At 38.1% G+C, this 17539-nt stretch overlaps 1 protein-coding gene across 12 annotated transcripts in view; it reads left to right on the top strand.

Annotated features, from left to right (window-relative positions):
• Nucleotides 1-17539, top strand: part of CKAP5 (cytoskeleton associated protein 5) — a 67290-nt gene that overhangs the window by 23288 nt on the left and 26463 nt on the right. For all 12 annotated transcript variants that reach the window (XR_015731504.1, XR_015731506.1, XM_087883117.1 and 9 more), the window contains 15 exons: nt 251-364; nt 929-1033; nt 1654-1743; nt 1832-1996; nt 2645-2773; nt 3972-4154; nt 6920-7033; nt 8256-8366; nt 9038-9130; nt 10593-10778; nt 10877-10971; nt 11781-11838; nt 11921-12046; nt 12902-13038; nt 15508-15682. Coding sequence is in view for 10 of the 12 variants with exons in the window: in XM_087883117.1 (XP_087739243.1) it covers nt 251-364; nt 929-1033; nt 1654-1743; nt 1832-1996; nt 2645-2773; nt 3972-4154; nt 6920-7033; nt 8256-8366; nt 9038-9130; nt 10593-10778; nt 10877-10971; nt 11781-11838; nt 11921-12046; nt 12902-13038; nt 15508-15682 (1881 nt within the window). In the remaining 2 variants the exon portion in view is untranslated. The remainder of the gene's footprint in view (nt 1-250; nt 365-928; nt 1034-1653; nt 1744-1831; nt 1997-2644; nt 2774-3971; nt 4155-6919; nt 7034-8255; nt 8367-9037; nt 9131-10592; nt 10779-10876; nt 10972-11780; nt 11839-11920; nt 12047-12901; nt 13039-15507; nt 15683-17539) is intronic.

Here is a 17539-nt window from a genome sequence, read left to right on the forward strand (position 1 = left end):
CTCTTTTCTGCTACTGAATTTATATGTTGTCATGACTAGGAAGTATTACTTATTGGGAACAATTGCAGTAGATCAATGTGAAAACACAGTGGTAAATTAAAGTACAGTACTTCCTTGTTTCTAAAAGCATGGAAACCATGAAAGCATGTGCATGTATTTTTCCCTTATACAAATAGGAAATGATATGTGACTAGAACGTATCACTTTCAATAATGCATATCTCATATATCTTTAATGGTTTGCCTTGCAGGAGGCCAAAAAGTGGCAGGAAAGAAAAGAAGCTTTGGAAGCAGTAGAAGTGCTAGTTAAAAATCCAAGATTGGAAGCTGGAGATTATGCAGACTTGGTGAAAGCTCTTAAGAAGGCAAGATTCTCTGTATTACCCAAATGGACCTCTCAAATCTAAATACAAGGTCTCAGTATTAGTATAGTTATAAGGAGCCTTTAATCTTTTATTGGTAAATATAGTATTTAATTATAATGTTTGCTCACAGGTTTAAGTGGATGATGAGTGAGATCTTAATTGCATAGAAATAGAAATAAATATAATTGAACACGTTTTTGAACTCTTTAAACAGATAGTAAATCAGCTAGCACTAATAAATTGTCCAAAATCTGTGGTTTCCAACACTTATTATGCAGAATAAAATCCAGAATTTGTGCTCATGAAACACTATTTTCTTCTCTATTTGCACACTCTAGGTTTCTATACTCCACCAAATGGAACATATTTTGTGAGTGTATAGGAAAGTGGCAGGGGAGAACAACCTCTCTCCCATTCTTTATGTATGTGGGCTGTCAAATTGGAGAGTAACTGCTAGATAGTTTAATATTAATTTAGGTGAATGGCATGAGAAATTATTTTTAATTTGTTCAGAATACATTTTGAAATTTTACACCATTAAATTGTGATACTCTTTCTTTCCAGGTTGTTGGAAAGGATACTAATGTGATGTTGGTTGCTTTGGCTGCCAAATGCCTTGCTGGACTAGCCGCTGGTCTCAGGAAGAAATTTGGACAATATGCTGGTCATGTGAGTATAATGTGCTCAGCATTTGCTTTTGAATTCTCTGTGTGTAAAATTAATTGTGGAATGAGGAATAGACTAGAATTTGGCCACCAGGCTGATACTGATTTCTACTGAATGGGTGTTAAATCTTCCTTTTATCATATTTCTAGCAAATTTTCTTGTGGATTTTGTTTTATTAAAACAAAAGAATATCCAGGAAGCAGGGCCGGATTTTCCTATAGGCTAACTAGGCTTCAGCCTAGGGCCTCAAGATCAAGAGGGGCCTACATTCAAATTGTTAGCAAAATTAAAATTACACTTTCACTATAGGTGAAAGGGCCTCATAAGTGGAATAGCCTAGGGCCTCTTTTCATCTAAATCCGGCCCTGCCAGGAAGATAGGAAAAATGTTTCTAGAAGTAGTAGTTTGAAATAAGTAAGAGTTTTAAAAACAGCATTTTTCTTTTTAAAAGCTGTTTTAGCTAGATTGTAGTATCAGAGTGTTTCTTGATGTAATGAACTTTTAGTGTGATTCAATTATTTCCTCTGTCCTTTGTATGGGATGGTGATGAAGATTTCTTTGTATTACAACTGACACTGGAGTAGATGCACAATTTGTAACAACATCTTGATAATATTCAATAGGTTGTCCCAACTATTCTGGAGAAGTTCAAAGAAAAAAAGCCTCAGGTCGTGCAAGCCTTGCAAGAAGCCATTGATGCGATCTTTCTTACTGTAAGTGAATTGATACCAATACTCTGAACAAGATTAATAGGCTCTTCTTGAATAGTCAAAGTGAATCTCTCATGTCCAAATATTTTAGACCACATTACAAAACCTGAGTGAAGATATCTTTGCTGTAATGGATAACAAAAACCCAACTATCAAGCAGCAGACATCTCTCTTCATTGCACGAAGCTTTCGTCACTGCACTCCTTCTACCCTTCCCAAAAGTCTCCTGAAACCATTCTGCGCTGCTCTCCTCAAGGTAAAAAAAAATAAAATCATCTGCAAAACTTGCATTTGAAATGAAATAAGGAGATAGTTCCATTGCTGGAAGGTATCCTTTACTAATATGTAAGGTGGGAAGTTCAAAAATATTGACATATATCGTGGAAGAACTTTTATCTAGGCAGGACAGAAGTGTTATGCAGAACAAAAGAAAAAGAATGGTAGCTACCCAGAGTACTGCAAGATGTGTAGCAAATAAATTTAAATAAATAAATATATAAATATCTCTCTCATATCCAAGAAAGGAGAAAACCATGTAACCGATTCATATTTTTGAATTCAGTTTCTTCATTGCCCTCCACTTTGGTTCAGCTGAAGATAGCACAGAGAGGTTCCAAGCCGAGCTTTATGTAAAATACAAATCAATTCAGAGGAGAGAAATGGGTGAAAACATGTTTTCACCATCTTTCGCTTTATAGTAGCAGGGGTCCCCAATCCCCGGGCTGCAGCCCACTACTGGACTGAGGCCTATTCGGAACAGGGCCATAAGTCGAGCTGCGCACATATGTTTCCCTCCTCCCCGCCAGGCCGCCAAGCTACAAAGGTTGGGAACCACTGCTTTATAGGATTCTGTGAATCAAAGCTCCATCAAGCAGAATATTCAGATTTTGTTTTTTCACCACAGCATATTAATGATTCGGCTCCGGAGGTTAGAGATGCTGCATTTGAAGCCTTGGGCACTGCCCTAAAAGTGGCAGGTGAGAAAACTGTGAATCCTTTTCTAACGGATGTGGACAAACTGAAACTAGATCGGGTAAGTAACACTAAATCATCAAGTCTGTAGTAGGGTTCAAATATGACATTATTCAAGGAGCCCTGAGAATAAGTCGGGGTTAACTATTAATATTTTCAATAGATAAATAGGTGAGGTTCTGACTTGCTATTTTTGAACATGATATGAGTTTTAGGTTCTGTAAAATAGTGAAGTCATTTCTATCAGATAAATTGTGAACCTTTCATTATTTAAAGCTTATGTTATGTTGGGCATATGAAATAGCAGAATTTCAGTCTTGGGAAGGGGCCATGGGCAAATTTGTTTTTTTTTTCAAATAAATTATTATTTTCTTCAGAAAATTAAGGTAAAATACAGACTCTCCCCGCCCCTCCCAGGGAAAAATTGTACAAAAACCAAACAAAGATAGATAGGCAAAACATTAGAAAAGAAAAAAAAATGTGCATTAAAAAAGAGACACATACAAATATATATTCATTATCCCCTGGAACAATATTAGTTCTCCCTGTCACTTGCGAAGCATGCCCCAAATTTATAAACTTCTACCTCTAATTGCAACTAACTTGACCTGTCATCTATTATATATAAAGGCAAAGAAGCTAGCAGGTGAGGGTATATTTTCAACTTTTAATATGTTGACTGCAAAATGGCCATTTGAAAAGTTGGAAGCATGCTCCTGTTCCTCTGTAAGGGAGGTCTTTGCATAAATGCATATGCATTTTAATCACTTTGACTTTGTTCTTTCTCCTAAGCACTTACATCCCTCCTCAGGTTGCTTGGTAATGAGCTCCTTCATCTCACAAGATTATTCTTGCAGTTCTTTTTCTCTTTCCTGGTTGGCAAGCACCTTAGGTTGCTCCCTTTGGTGCTCTTGTTTTTTTCCTTTCCTCTGAAGAATGCACTTGGCTCTCCTGAGGCCTTAGACATTCAGGCCACTGATAAGGAAAGAGAGCAGGCAGATGTTGCAGATTAAAACTTTTCTAATTGTCCAGCCTTCAGACTATAAAATGATTTAAATGTTGTGTAAATATAATAAAAGTCAGAACTGAAAAGAGCTTCTTTTCAAAATCCAAATAATTCAGGGGCAATATAGGCAATAAGAACTGTAATTTTTGTAGCAATAATTTATGACATTTGTCAAGGATTTAGAAGGGTTTAGCAACTGCTAGATAATGCTTTTATTTTAATGCTTTTATGTTAATCTAATTTTGCCTACTAGATTAAAGAGTGTGCTGAAAAAATAGAGTTGGTTGGTGGAGGTAAAGTCAGTGGAGGAGCTGATAGAAAAGAAAACAAAGCTGTTCCTGGCAAGACTCCAGTTCTTTCTGGCGCTGCAGGAGACAAGGATATGAAAGAGAACACAGCTAAATCTGGGCCACCAAAAAAGGTTCCCACTACTAAGGTATGAAAACCACACACTCTGAAATATGACAGATTGAATTTGCATATATTTAAAAGAGTACAAACTAATTGCATTTTCAGAAGTGACAAAATAGGGCATTGCAATTGTTTATGAGCTAAGTTTTACATAGATGTTCCGAAAAAGTCCAATGTTTAAACAAACAGATGTAATGTCAGGATCGCTATGTTTAACTTTCGCATTCAGTATGTATATCTTGTTCCCATGAAACATTACAAAATGAACATTAGGATTAACAGGCTCCTGCACACACGTACACTAATAGCAAATTCAGTAAAGTTTAATTACCGTATATACTTGTGTATAAGCCGAGTTTTTCAGCACATTTTTTATGCTGAAAAAGCCCCCCTCGGTTTATATTCAAGTGAGGGTCCCACTTACCTGTTCGTCGCCACCATGTTCTTCATGCATGCACATCCCATTGCCTTGCAACTCCAATGGGATGTGCATATGCGAAGAACAAGGTGGCGATGGCAGCAGCTTTCTTTCAGAGAAAGCTTTCCAGCAGCGGCGGTTGGCTGAGGGCCGCTCTGGACCAGCCGCTGCGGAAGGTAAGCAGCCGAACAAAGAGGCGGTGGTGGGGGAGGAAGCAGGCAAGTGGGCCTGGCCATGGGACTGCCGGGAAGGGCGCATGGAAGGCAGGCAAGCATGTCAGGGCCGCCTGGCCGTAGGGAAGGGAGCTAGCAGCCTACTCCCTTCCCTGAGGCCTGGCATGCTTTACTGCTTTCCACGTGGCCTTCCCAGCAGTCCCCCACACCTTTGCCTTCCAAGGTCAGGGCACACATGCAGCCTGTGACGGGAGACATGCTGCTTCCGGCCCAGCCAGTGGGTCGGTGGGTGGCCCTTCGGGTAGATGGAGCTGTTGCGATGGGGCTGAGAGGGGCAGCAGTGCTGCGGCAGGGCGAGCAGATTTCCAAGGGCTGCTGCACATGTGCACCGCATGTGAAGGAAGGCAAACACTGCAAAAGCCGCGCAGGAAAAGTTTCGGGGAGTTCCGGGACTCCCTGCCGCCGCCGCCAATGCCTGCTGTGGCAAAAGCCGTGCAGGAAAAGTCCTGGGGAGTTCCGGGACTCCCCGCCACCGCCGATGCCTGCAGCGGCAAAAGCCGTGCAGGACAAGTTTCGGGGAGTACCGCCTGAAGCTCCCGTTTCGACCCCTGCCTCCGCCTGAAGCTCCTGTTTTAAGTGTTGCTGCCGCCACTGCCAGGCATTTTATCTCGGGCCTCCCAGTCTCACCTAGATTTTGAAGGAGGGAGGGAGGGAGAGAGAGAGAGAAAAAGAGACAAAGAAAATGAGAGAAAGAGGAAAAAAAAGAGAGGAAGGGAGAGACAAGAAAGAAAAAAAAAGATGAAAGAAAGAGAAAGAAAGAAGGAAAGGAAGGGAGAGAGAGAGAGAAAAGAAGGAAAGAAAATGAGACAAAAAAGAGAAAGGGAGATGAAGGGAGAGACAAGAAAGAAAAAGAAGGAAGAGAGAGAAAGAAAGAAGAGGAAGAGAGAGACAAGAAAGAGAAAGAAAGAAGAGGGAGAGAGAGAGAGAGAGAGAGAAAGAAAGAAAAAGTAAAAGAAAAAAAAGGAAGGGAGGAAGGAAGGAAGGAACACAAACCCTGGCACTAGATGTGGCTTCAGAAGACGCTTTGATACCATATTGTTTTTGTTGACCCTCTTTTCCACTTACAGAGCTAATTTACTGTTTTTCTTTGAAATAAATATTCAAAAACATTTAACCTAGTGATGCCTCAATTAATGTAATTTTATTGGTATCTATTTTTATTTTTGAAATTTACCAGTAGCTGCTGCATTTCCCACCCTAGGCTTATACTCGAGTCAATAAGATTTCCCAGTTTTTTGTAGTAAAATTAGGTGCCTTGGCTTATATTCGGGTTGGCTTATACTCGAGTATATATGGTAGATGGAAATGTTCCCAAAGAAAACAGCAAAATTCTGGAATAGTAGTTAATATTTAAAAAATAAAAAACAATAAATCAGGTGAGACAGACCATTTTCCTAAAGTAAGTTTTCCATTTTGGACACCACAACAGGTCCTTTTGCTTAGGTGACTAGTGGCATGTATAGAAGGGGTCTATGTGTTAAAGTTGTATGAAGACTCCATTTTAGATGCTCTTGTTTTAGTCATCCGTGGTTTCAGAAGTTTCTATTGAATGATATTTGATTTTTTTCCCCTTGCTGTTGCCATTGCCAGAATTCAAACCAATAATCTTTTCACCATATTTTTGATTTGACAGAAATTTTCAAATACTTTTTGAAGACTGATTAAAAAAACAATCCAGTTGAACAGTATGTTTTTTCTAACACTTTTTCTGTAATTAATATGTTTTTGGAAAGTTACGAGTTTATAAAATAGCAAGTAGTAAAATCCAACTTTGTTCATTAGTGCCAAAGCTATAAAATGTGCTATTATCTACATTAAACCCATCTTTAGAAGGCAGTATTGTCTAGAATTCCTAGATTCTATAATACCAACAGAAGGCTGTCATATAGTGACCTTCCACTTCCTATCCCTTGAAAAGATTCTCCTAAAAGTCAGGGTAAGTGGGCTATGTCTTGAGAAGTCTGAGGAGGAAGGAAGGGTTGTTGTTAACATATATAAGCAGAGGCCCCCCCCCTTCAATCTTTTCTCTGAATTCAGTTGGTGATATTTTATTCCCTTTCCATTTAATTATCCGTTTCCAACATCTATTGAATATGTGCTCATTTCAAAAGTTTTTCCCTCTCTTGTTTGCATACATAGGCTGGTGGTCCAGTGAAGAAAGGGAAACCAACTTCAGCTGGAGGAGTAGGAACTTCTGGAACAAAAGCCAAAAAAGGAACTGAAGTAAAAGAGATATTTGAGCCAGAACTCTCAGTAAGTGAATTCTGTGCAAATTGGGTATTTAAAAACACTTCAAAAAACAATGATGGTCTTACTCAAAATAGTTGTGATTCAGTTACATGTGCATGAGATTCAGTGTTTCATTTGGAAGAGTTTTATTTCTCTGTAGTATTTTATGTTACATTAGATTTTGTTCGCTCTATAAGTCTTGTGAGTGTGCTGATAAACTTAGGGGGCATGTTTTCTTTCAGGAACTCAAAATGATTTAAATTGACTTAATAGGAATGTGAACAAACTGGAAAATGTTATGTTTCAAACTTTGAATAAAACACTGTACCCTGGGAGTTCTGCCACAGTGTTTCAGACTGACCATGGTTCAGCAGAAACAAAACATGGAACATTTTGTTGTGAGTTTTGGATGAAACAAAATCCAAGATTCTAAATGGTTTTATTGGGGCAAGTAAGGCTGGTATGCACTGCCTGCGCACTCCCTTCTCCCTATAGCTGTTTTCTAAGCAGTGCATCCCCACAATCTATCCAGACCCAATTTTTCGAGCACCTTTCCTGTCTCCTTCAGCCACTATGACTACTGTCCTTGGCTTTTTCATGCTCTTTCCCACTTTCCAAATCTTCAGCCTGAGGCAACCACCTAACGCACCCGAAACACACATGCTTCAGTAACAGCGTAGGCTGCAGCAAATTGGCTGATCAATGCACAGCATGGTTCATATCTAGATCATTTTGCACATCTCTTGTTGGCAGAGAATGACCGACCCATTTGCCAGATGTGGTTCTCAAATGTTGTATTTCTAAAACAACATTCAGCATTTAGACATTTGCCTAATGTAAATGTCAAATTATTGGTGGTCTTTATATTTGTAATGGGAAAAGTGTATAGCAGTTCAGCAGAATCCTTGAAGGAAATATCTCAGATCTGAGGAGCCTGCCAAGAGTGCTGTAGAATGAAGCCCATTTTTAAATAAAGTGGTATGTGTACATACCCACTTGGCACGGCTGTCCCATCATTCAAGAGCCTCGTCACATAAGCTGAAAAAGATACATTGGGTCTAAAAGTTACTGATAGGCACTACATGCACATGTCTATGTGCTCCGAAGTAACATGTGTCCTTTGAATCCAGGTTGCTGTGCTATAGCGAACCTGATATAAGTCAAAATGCCTAATAGCCCAGTGAAGGCATGTTTGGAATGTACCAGTAGGCTATTAACAGACGTGCAATTTTTCCTTTGCTAATAGATAGAGATGTGCGAGGAGAAGGCTTCGGCTGTCCTTCCAGAAGTTTGCATACAGCAATTAGATAGTGGCAATTGGAAGGAAAGGCTGGCTTGCATGGAAGAATTTCAAAAGGTAATGACAAATTCTTCTAAAAAGTGTCTCACCCCTAAAAATATTTGTTTGTTCCATAGTAAATTATTTTGGCATTTCACAGAAGCCTTTAGTGTCAGACTGTATTTTGTGACTTTTCAGATTATTCCAGGTACTGCAAGTTTGTTAGACCAGATCTCATCCTTAAAAAAAAAACATTAAAGGCTTTATTTCTGTAAAATCTGCACTAGTCAGTTTCATATAGGGAGGCATTCAACAATAATTAATTCTTACTGTTGAAAAATAAGAATTGGTTCAAACATCCTATCACTTTTACATTTCTTTTCAGAAAATCAGAATAAAGTTTCCAAAAATAAAGCTTGATTGTAAATATTTGTAAAATATATTCGTAAAAAAAGAATAATTCTTGCATAAAATGGATTAAATTTCTATTTACAATACTTAATCTTCAAACCAAAACCTAGATCATTTCAAATCTACTTTTATCCAGCTTTGAGTTTGAAGACTGCAAAAACTAATTTCTTTACAAAATTTTCTAATGAAGGGGAAAAAAATAATCTTGTTAAGAACTATGGTTTTTACGCATGCTAAACATGAAATGTATCCGAATGAATATAGGTTGATAGAATGCAGTTCGGCAGTATTTACATTCCTGCATTTCTTAGAGTTTAACACTGATCTTAATCTTTAAGGCTGTTGAGCTGATGGATAAAACTGAAATGCCTTGCCAGGCTTTAGTAAGAATGTTGGCGAAGAAACCTGGATGGAAAGAGACCAACTTTCAGGTAGAACAATATTAATGTTTAGGGTTAGTTCTATTATCATTAAATTTGCAAAGTTACCTTAGAATTGAACCTAGAATTCCTTATTTGCAGGTTTGACCATTTATGTTTGAAAACTTTATGTGAGAATCTTAATATTTTTTATTTGCATTTAGCATAATAATATTGTTCATTATATTATTGAATTTCTTCATTGATATGTGATACATTTCTAGTAGCATTACACATCTCATTATGGTTTAATTAAAATATGGTTAACATGTTTCTCAGTAAATAAGACCGAGTTTTATTTTCTTTTAGACTTGAAAATAAGCACTTGGGCTTATTTTTGAGGCGGTCTTCCTTTTTTTGAGGTGCAGCAGGCCAGACTCAGTGAGCTGGACGCACCGTAACCTCCATTCCGAACCTTCAGCATTCGGAATGGAGGATTTTTGGTGAACAGGAGGAAAATGGGGAGGGGAATTTTCCTGCTTGCCATCCTTCCCTCAATCTGTGCCGAGCTTGAGGAATGGATGACAGGCAGGAAAATCCCCCTCCCTATTTTCCTCCCGTTCACCAAAAAGTTGTCTCCGAGCCTCCCAAAAAGAAGAAAAAAGCAAAGCAGCTGGCCGCGGAGCTGTCGGCTTCAGGGAAGTGGCCCAACAAGCAGAAGTGCTGCGCCAAGAAAGGAAGGGCAAAAGCAGTATTTGTGCTGTCCCAAGGGACCAGCGGGCTGCACCTGCAGCCAGGCAGTTGCCCCGTTCCGCCACTCGTGCTGGTCATGCCCATCCCCCCAGGCTTATTTTCAGGGTAGGGGTAATATTAGGCCTACCCCCAAAAAATTAGGTTGGACTTATTATTGGGGTGGGTCGTGTTTTTGGAGAAACACGGTATTTGGAACCTTGTTAAAACAAGAATAATACAATTAAGATAAAGCACTCAAATATATACATTAAGAAAGATGCTGAGAGCTGTGTCAATATTTACAGTATCTGTATTTAGCCTGAATGTGAAAAACTTCTAAATTCTAATTCAATGGCATTAAGAGCTTTTTTGGCCCTACGCCTTTGGGGATCCTCATTTCAATAATATCTGGATACTAGCTTATTGTCAGGCACAAGCAACCAGAACAACTCATGAGTAGGCCCAAGTAGCTAATTTTATTGTTGATCATCTGTATTACAAGAATCTCACCAGGCTGTCTGCCTTCCCTTTTTATTTTTCAAGGGAAAAGTCACAATGTATGTATTTTGTATGTATGCATAATAAAGTAATAACAAATATATCTAATTTTAGGGCATGCAGCTTAAAAAAAACATTTCTGGTCCGGGAAGTTTTGTCTGCCATAGACATTGTGTATATTGTGCCTAGTAGATAATGCAGGCACACACTAGTCATATTTGATGAAATGTAGGTCTCAAATCTTACTGTGCAGCAGATAGATCATTGGCTTGAAAATAGCAATGGCTCCTCTTCTTGTTTGCAGGTGATGCAGATAAAACTTCATATCGTTGCTTTGATTGCTCAAAAGGGAACCTTTTCCAAAACATCTGCACAAATTGTCCTGGATGGCCTTGTGGATAAGATTGGTGATGTGAAATGTGGAAGCAATGCCAAAGAAGCACTAACAGCAATAGCAGAAGCCTGTCAGCTGCCTTGGACTGCTGAGCAGGTGCATATATTGTTTTTCATAGATATTCAAAGAAAACTTATTATCACAAGACCTATTGCTCGTTTATATCAGTTGCAAAGAGTCTGTTTTTGTTCTAGGTTATGTCCATGGCATTTTCCCAGAAGAATCCAAAGAACCAATCAGAAACTTTAAACTGGCTCTCAAATGCCATTAAAGAGTTTGGGTTTACTGGGTAAGTCTCAAAAGTAGAGTAGCATGCTGCTTACATATATACATGCTGTTTACTAAATAACTGTGACATAAAAGATATATTAGCACACAGAGAATGTCAATAGCAACCATATTAATTCATATTATTTATATATTTTTAGATGAGATGAATGTATTCATATGTTTGTTAGAGCAATTATATGCATGTGTGAACCAAGCTCTTTTTAATTATTGTACTACTTTTGTACAGTCTGGTACTCTTTTTTTTTCCTCCTGTGTAGTTTCTTTTTTGTTTGTATATAATGTAGTTAGAATTCAGAAATCTATTGGTGTAATGTAGCCCCCAGACTTCATTGCCATGGCTTCTGGATTGCTGAAGTCTGACAACAAATTGCTAGATTCTAGTAGAAATTTTTTAAAAAGGAATATAATATGCTTTTATCATTTTGATAAAAAATGATTTGCATACCTTAAAAATTCAAACCTGCTTTACAGAAATTCCCAACAGATTTTTAAAAAGGAATAAAATATTATTGTGTCCACTTGCATGTGAGTCAAATTTCCTTCTTTTCCCCATGGTCCCTGGAAATACTAAGAAAACATGCAGAGCAAAGTATTCAGGTGTCATTTCTTTAAGAAATGCATTTTCTGAGATGTAAAATGTGTCCTATTCTTTTCAGAAGCAGTTCCATCATAGCCAGTACTATTATCTCACATTTAAATTTCATAACCTTTTGACAAAGTGGTTGAGAATAAGAAGTTGTCATATTTTTCACTGCTCTGTATAATGTTATGCTATTTTTGGCTAATCTTTATTGTCTTCTCTCTCAGATTGAATGTGAAGGCATTTATCAGCAATGTTAGAACAGCTCTTGGAGCTACAAATCCCGTGAGTATTTTTTCCCCCTCCAAATCAAATTCTTTCACTGTCTGAATATTGAGCTTAAATATTTCAATTTCCTATTTAATAGGCTGTGAGGACATCCGCCATAACCTTACTAGGCGTCATGCTTCTGTATGTTGGTCCCCCTTTACGAATGTTCTTTGAGGATGAGAAGCCTGCTCTTCTTTCCCAAATAGATGCAGAGTTTGAAAAAGTAAGTTTTATTTGGAATGCTGAAATGTTTATTGTTTGGATGATCATTTTGCCTGGCTTCAGTATCTTCCTTAATATTGCTAATAACCCAGTGAAATAAATGAGCAATCTGCTAAAATAATCTTAGAAGATTGTATTGGCTGATGACTGACTGAATGAAGATGAGTTCTAATGTTTTGGATGGAAATGTTTTTAAACTTTTATTAATATGAGTATTAATTCTTCAAGACTACTGTACTGTAAAATTCACTGGTTGGTGATAGAAGCTAAGTATTTGGGTAGTTATTAAATAAGCAGCAGGTTCAGTGGTGTATCACACAGTGTCATGGCCTATACAGGTAGTCCTCGACTTACGACAATTCATTTAGTGACCATTCAAAGTTACAACAGCACTGAAAAAAATGACAACCGTTTTCCACACTTACAATCATTGCAGCATCTGATCAAAATTCAGATGCTTGGCAACTGGTTCATACTTATGACCGTTGCAGTGTCCTGGGATACCGTGATCAGCTTTTTTGACCTCCTGATAAGCAAAGTCAATGGGGAAGACAGATTTACTTAACAATCGTGCTACTAATTTAAGGATTGCAGTGATTCACTTAACAAACATGGCAAAATAAAAGTCGTACAATGGGCCAAACTCACTTAACAATTCTCACTTAGCAACATAAATTTTGGGCTCAATTGTGATCGTAAGTTGAGGGTTACCTGTATCTTATCTGATCCTTCCATTTTGAGCATTACTTGCATGATTTTTAATTAGCACAACACAACATACACTTATATGAATTAAAATTCCAAATGCTCCCTATCAAAATAATGCAAAGTAATTTGGTAAGTATATGCATTTCAGATGCAAGGACAAACACCACCTACCGCAACTCGAGGCAGTACCAGGCACAATATTGGCAGTGATGATGGTGACGAAGGAGAAGAACAGGAGGATTCAGGGAATGATGTCGTGGACCTCTTGCCTAGAGCTGATATCAGGTTTTTATTCTTTGTTTCTATTTGATTTAGTTTTATGCTACTTTTTTTAAAAATCCAAAGCAGGAATTGATTGGTTGGTTGGTTGGTTGGTTGGTTGGTTGGGTGATTGATTGATTGATTGATTGATTGATTGATTGATTGATTGTGAGCTATCAAGCCACTATTGGCTCCTAGCAACTACCTGGGTAGACTTTCTCCATGATAATTTGTCCCTAAACTGCTATTTTATAGGTCTTCCAATGGTGCGCTCATCAACAATGTAACTGAGTCCATCCATCTTGCTGCTTGGCTTCCTCTTTCCTTTCACCTTTCCTAGCCTTGAAGTCTTCTTCAGAGATCTTCTCATTACATGTCTGAAGCAGAATAATTTGAGTCTTGATGGTTCCAAGTGATAATCAGCATGTTTCTTGACTGCTTGTTCCTTTACTACCATTGCCAATTCTAAAGCTGGTTCTGTCTAGCCATTTTGGTCTTCTTAAAATTTTAGTCCCCTTTTTCACTACGCTCTTTACTGTTATTATTAGAGCTTGCAGATCCTTTGCATTTTCAGTTGTCAGGGTAGTGTCATCAACATAGCACATGTTATTGTTATTGTTTCTTCCATTTAAAATCATGCTCATTTTCTTCCATTCAAGCTTTTCCTAATATATATTCAGCATTTGGGTTGAATGAATAAGTGGAGAAGACTCCTTTTCCAACTTGGAGTCAAATCTGTTTCACCTTGATTCACCTTTACCTGTACAGTGGCTATCTGACCTATATATAGGCTTCTCATAAGGATAATGATATATTCTGAGAAACCCATTTTTCTGAGCCATTCCACAATCAGTGGAGCACATGCTCACTTCTTTTCCACTATTTTTGGACTTCCTTAAGTATCCAGAGTGCATCAGCAATATGTCTCATGTTCCTCAGCCCTTTCTAAAGCCATCTTAAACTTCTGGTCCCTTTTTTTTCCATGTAGGGCTTATAATCTGTTTTGGGTGATCCTAAGTGTTATTTTGCATGTGAAATCAAGCATATTGTATGATAGTTTGCACATTCAATTAAATCTCATTTTTTGGTCATTGGAACGTATCTTGACTTTTTACAATCTATTGGCCAATGTATCCTTCTCCAGATTTGTTTGAATAGTTTGGATAGAACCATTATTGATTCTTCTTCTACTTGCCACACTTCTGTGGATATTCATCAGTTCCTATAATCTTCCAACTTGGAATTGAGCAGCGTATTGATCTAATTTCATCTTCTTGAATGAGAGGCTCTTATAAGTAGGGAATATTTTGATGGGATCTTGGATTTGACATGTCTACTGCATAATATTTCAGTTTCTCCCTTTCATCTTTGTTTGATTTCTTTTGAATCAATCCATCTACAGGTAGTCCTCAAATTACAACAGTTCACTTAGCAAACATTCAAAGTTATAATGGCATTGAAAAAAGTGTCTTATGACCATTTTTCCCACTTATGACCATTGCAGCATCCGTATGGTCATGTGATCAAAATTCAGATGCTTGGCAATTGACTCATATTTATGACAGTTGCCGTATTCCAGGGTCATATTATCCCCTTTTGCGACCTTCTGAGAAGCAGAGTCAGTGGGGAAGCCAGATTCACTTAACAGTAGTTTGATTAATTTAACAACTACAATGATTCCCTTGACAACTATGGTAAGAAAGTTTGTAAAATGGGGCAAACTCACTTAACAAATGTTGGGTTCAATTGTTGTTAGAAGTCGAGGACTACCTGTATTGGCATTGCTTAGCATATAAATTTAAGGTTTCTTAAGCCATACAATCCAGTGAAGCAGCACAGAACTTGCGGGTGGGGACAAAGCAGAAATACCAGTTGGTAAAATAATGAAATATAATCTGAATATAAAATAATATTTAGTTTATTTAATAGATTTATATGCCTCCCCCATCACCCTCCCCATCTTAAACACAAGTCTGGGTCTCTTACAATATATATAAAGGAAATTTGCAGTTAAAAGGACAATAAAAGCTAAATCCTCTGAAATATAGTATGTTTAAAATTATAGAACATCTTGAAATACCATAAGACAGAGCAGAACAGAAGGCAGAATAGCACAAATTTAGCCAATAAATGCATGCTAATCTGCTATTAAAAGCTTATCAGTGTTAACTATAAGGAAACGGGAGAAAACTTGTCAGCTGGAGGACTTGTATGAGGATTGCTCTTGCTGCCTAATAAATCACTGACAAACATGGAGCCCTGAGAGGGCATCACCACAGCATTTTAAAAGGCAGACAGCAACTGTGCTTTATAATTTAGGTATGTTAAGGACTATTTCTCCATGTATAGGTATGTAAACTCTTAATTGTTAATCTATAACATACTTTATAATTTGCATTTTCTGTCTTGACGGTTACCGCTTAAGATGTTTATAGTTTGCTCCTTCTTGTTTAAAGAAAATTGATGAGCTGTTGGGTTTTCTTTTCTTTACAGTGATAAGATCACATCAGAGCTGATATCTAAGATTGGTGATAAAAACTGGAAAATCCGAAAGGAGGGTCTGGATGAGGTAACCAGCATCGTTAATGAAGCCAAATTCATACAGCCAAATATAGGCGAACTTGCTCCTGCCTTGAAGAGTCGTCTCAATGATTCCAATAAAATCCTGGTATGCTTAAAACGAGTAACAAATTTGTTACAGTCAGTCATCTTTCATCCTTTATAGTCCAGTTTAATTTAGATCTTGTAAACAGAAATGAAATGAAAATGTCACTAAGCATTTCTGCCATTTAATTTATTTTATGTAATAAAATATTTTTATAATTGCTAGCTTGTCTGTTGATGCCTCTCGTTCTCTTGGAGAAAATGGTACTGCTTTATTCAGTGAACATCAGAGAGGTTACTGTAAAGGAAATGCATTCTCCCATAATATGCAGAAGAACACAGTTGAGCTTTGTTAATCTATTTGTAGCACATACACCAAAGCACAGCTGGGGAGATTGTGTAACTTCCTCTTAATGGTGCTTCTGTTTCTCATGAAAGCCTAGTATAGAGAATCAAAATCTTGTGAATTTAATTTGAGGTTCTAGGTAAATATTCAAATATGGCTTATATCTTTCCACATCTAATGCAATATAAACTCCTATATGATAGAAAATGATAATAATTTATTAAATTTATATACTTCCTGAGCTCCAGTGAGTATAGCCAGCAGATATTTTTTGAAAGAAAGTTAGCAAATTTACATAGCTAGTTGCTTTTAAAATGAGTTTGGAACGTTATTCCAATTTAGTCTTATGAAATTGGCTTCCCTATTTTCCTTGTATTATCCTAAAATTCTTCTGTATGCATTTATGCGGCAAAATACAACTTTTTTGCCTAGAATTGTTTCTTAATAATAATTAGTTTTTATTAGATTATAGCCGGCAGAAAGGCCACAAGGATACCATAGATTTTTTTAATAGGGAAGTTTATGTCCTTGATTGGGAACTTCGGAGATATTTTAAAACAAATACATAACTTTATGTAAAATACTGAATCAGTATTTTTGCCTTATAAGTAGTCCTTGACTTACGATCATTCGTTCAGCAATTGTTCAAAATTATGACAGTGCTGAACATAGGGACTTATGCCCTGTACTTGAAATTACAGTTGCTATAGCACTCTGCGGTCAGAATTCAGGTGCTTGGCAAACCTCTCGCCCTTACAACTGACCATGGGGACACTACAACTACCTCTACCTGCCTATCTTTCCCCATTCTGCCCTGCTGGGTCTACTTCCCACCAGACTGGGTTCACACAAGCTTTGGGTTTGCCTCCTGCCCTGCTGGGTCCCATATACGCTTGAGCCTCCCGTACCCTCTCATGCCTTGCTCCACTCACCTCTTCCAAAGATCACCTTTCCAAGAGTGCTGCAGCTGACACGATGCATGGCCTTCCTGCTGGGACCACCCTGGGCCATTCTGGAGGCAGTCACCATTTGCAATGTCAAATAAAATCGACCCTTGTGAGAGATCATGAGAATGGCAGCCACTTCCTGAATGGTGCAAGGCAGTCTTGGCCAATTCTTGTTTGGAAAAACGATCTTCGGAAGAGATAGAGTGAGGTACAACAGGGAGAAATGGCCCAAGGGTGTGGGTCCCAACCTGGTGGGAAGCTGTGCAAGAGATGCCTTGGGGTAGAGAGGCCCTGGGAGACCCACTCCCTGAGGCACCCCAGACTCTGCTTAACAACCACATAGTCATTTAACAACTGCAAGAGGTAAAGTTGTAATTGTGGTCATTAAGCAAGACAATCATGTAAGTATCATGACACTAGCCTGACTAGGTGGCTCAGTGGCTAAGACACTGAGCTTGTCGATCAGAAAGGTCAGCAGTTCGGTGGTTCCTGCGTGAGCAGGGGTTGGACTAGATGACCTCCAAGGTCCCTTCCAACTGTTTCTTCTGTGCTTGTGGCAGCTTCTTACATTTGACTGGGTTAAGGTACAAAGTTGTCTCTGTTTAAGATCTCATTCTTCAAGCTACGA

The sequence above is a fragment of the Pantherophis guttatus genome, chromosome 1 (assembly GCF_059756535.1).
Source record: "Pantherophis guttatus breed Tessera chromosome 1, ASM5975653v1, whole genome shotgun sequence".
Lineage (NCBI taxonomy): Eukaryota > Metazoa > Chordata > Lepidosauria > Squamata > Colubridae > Pantherophis > Pantherophis guttatus.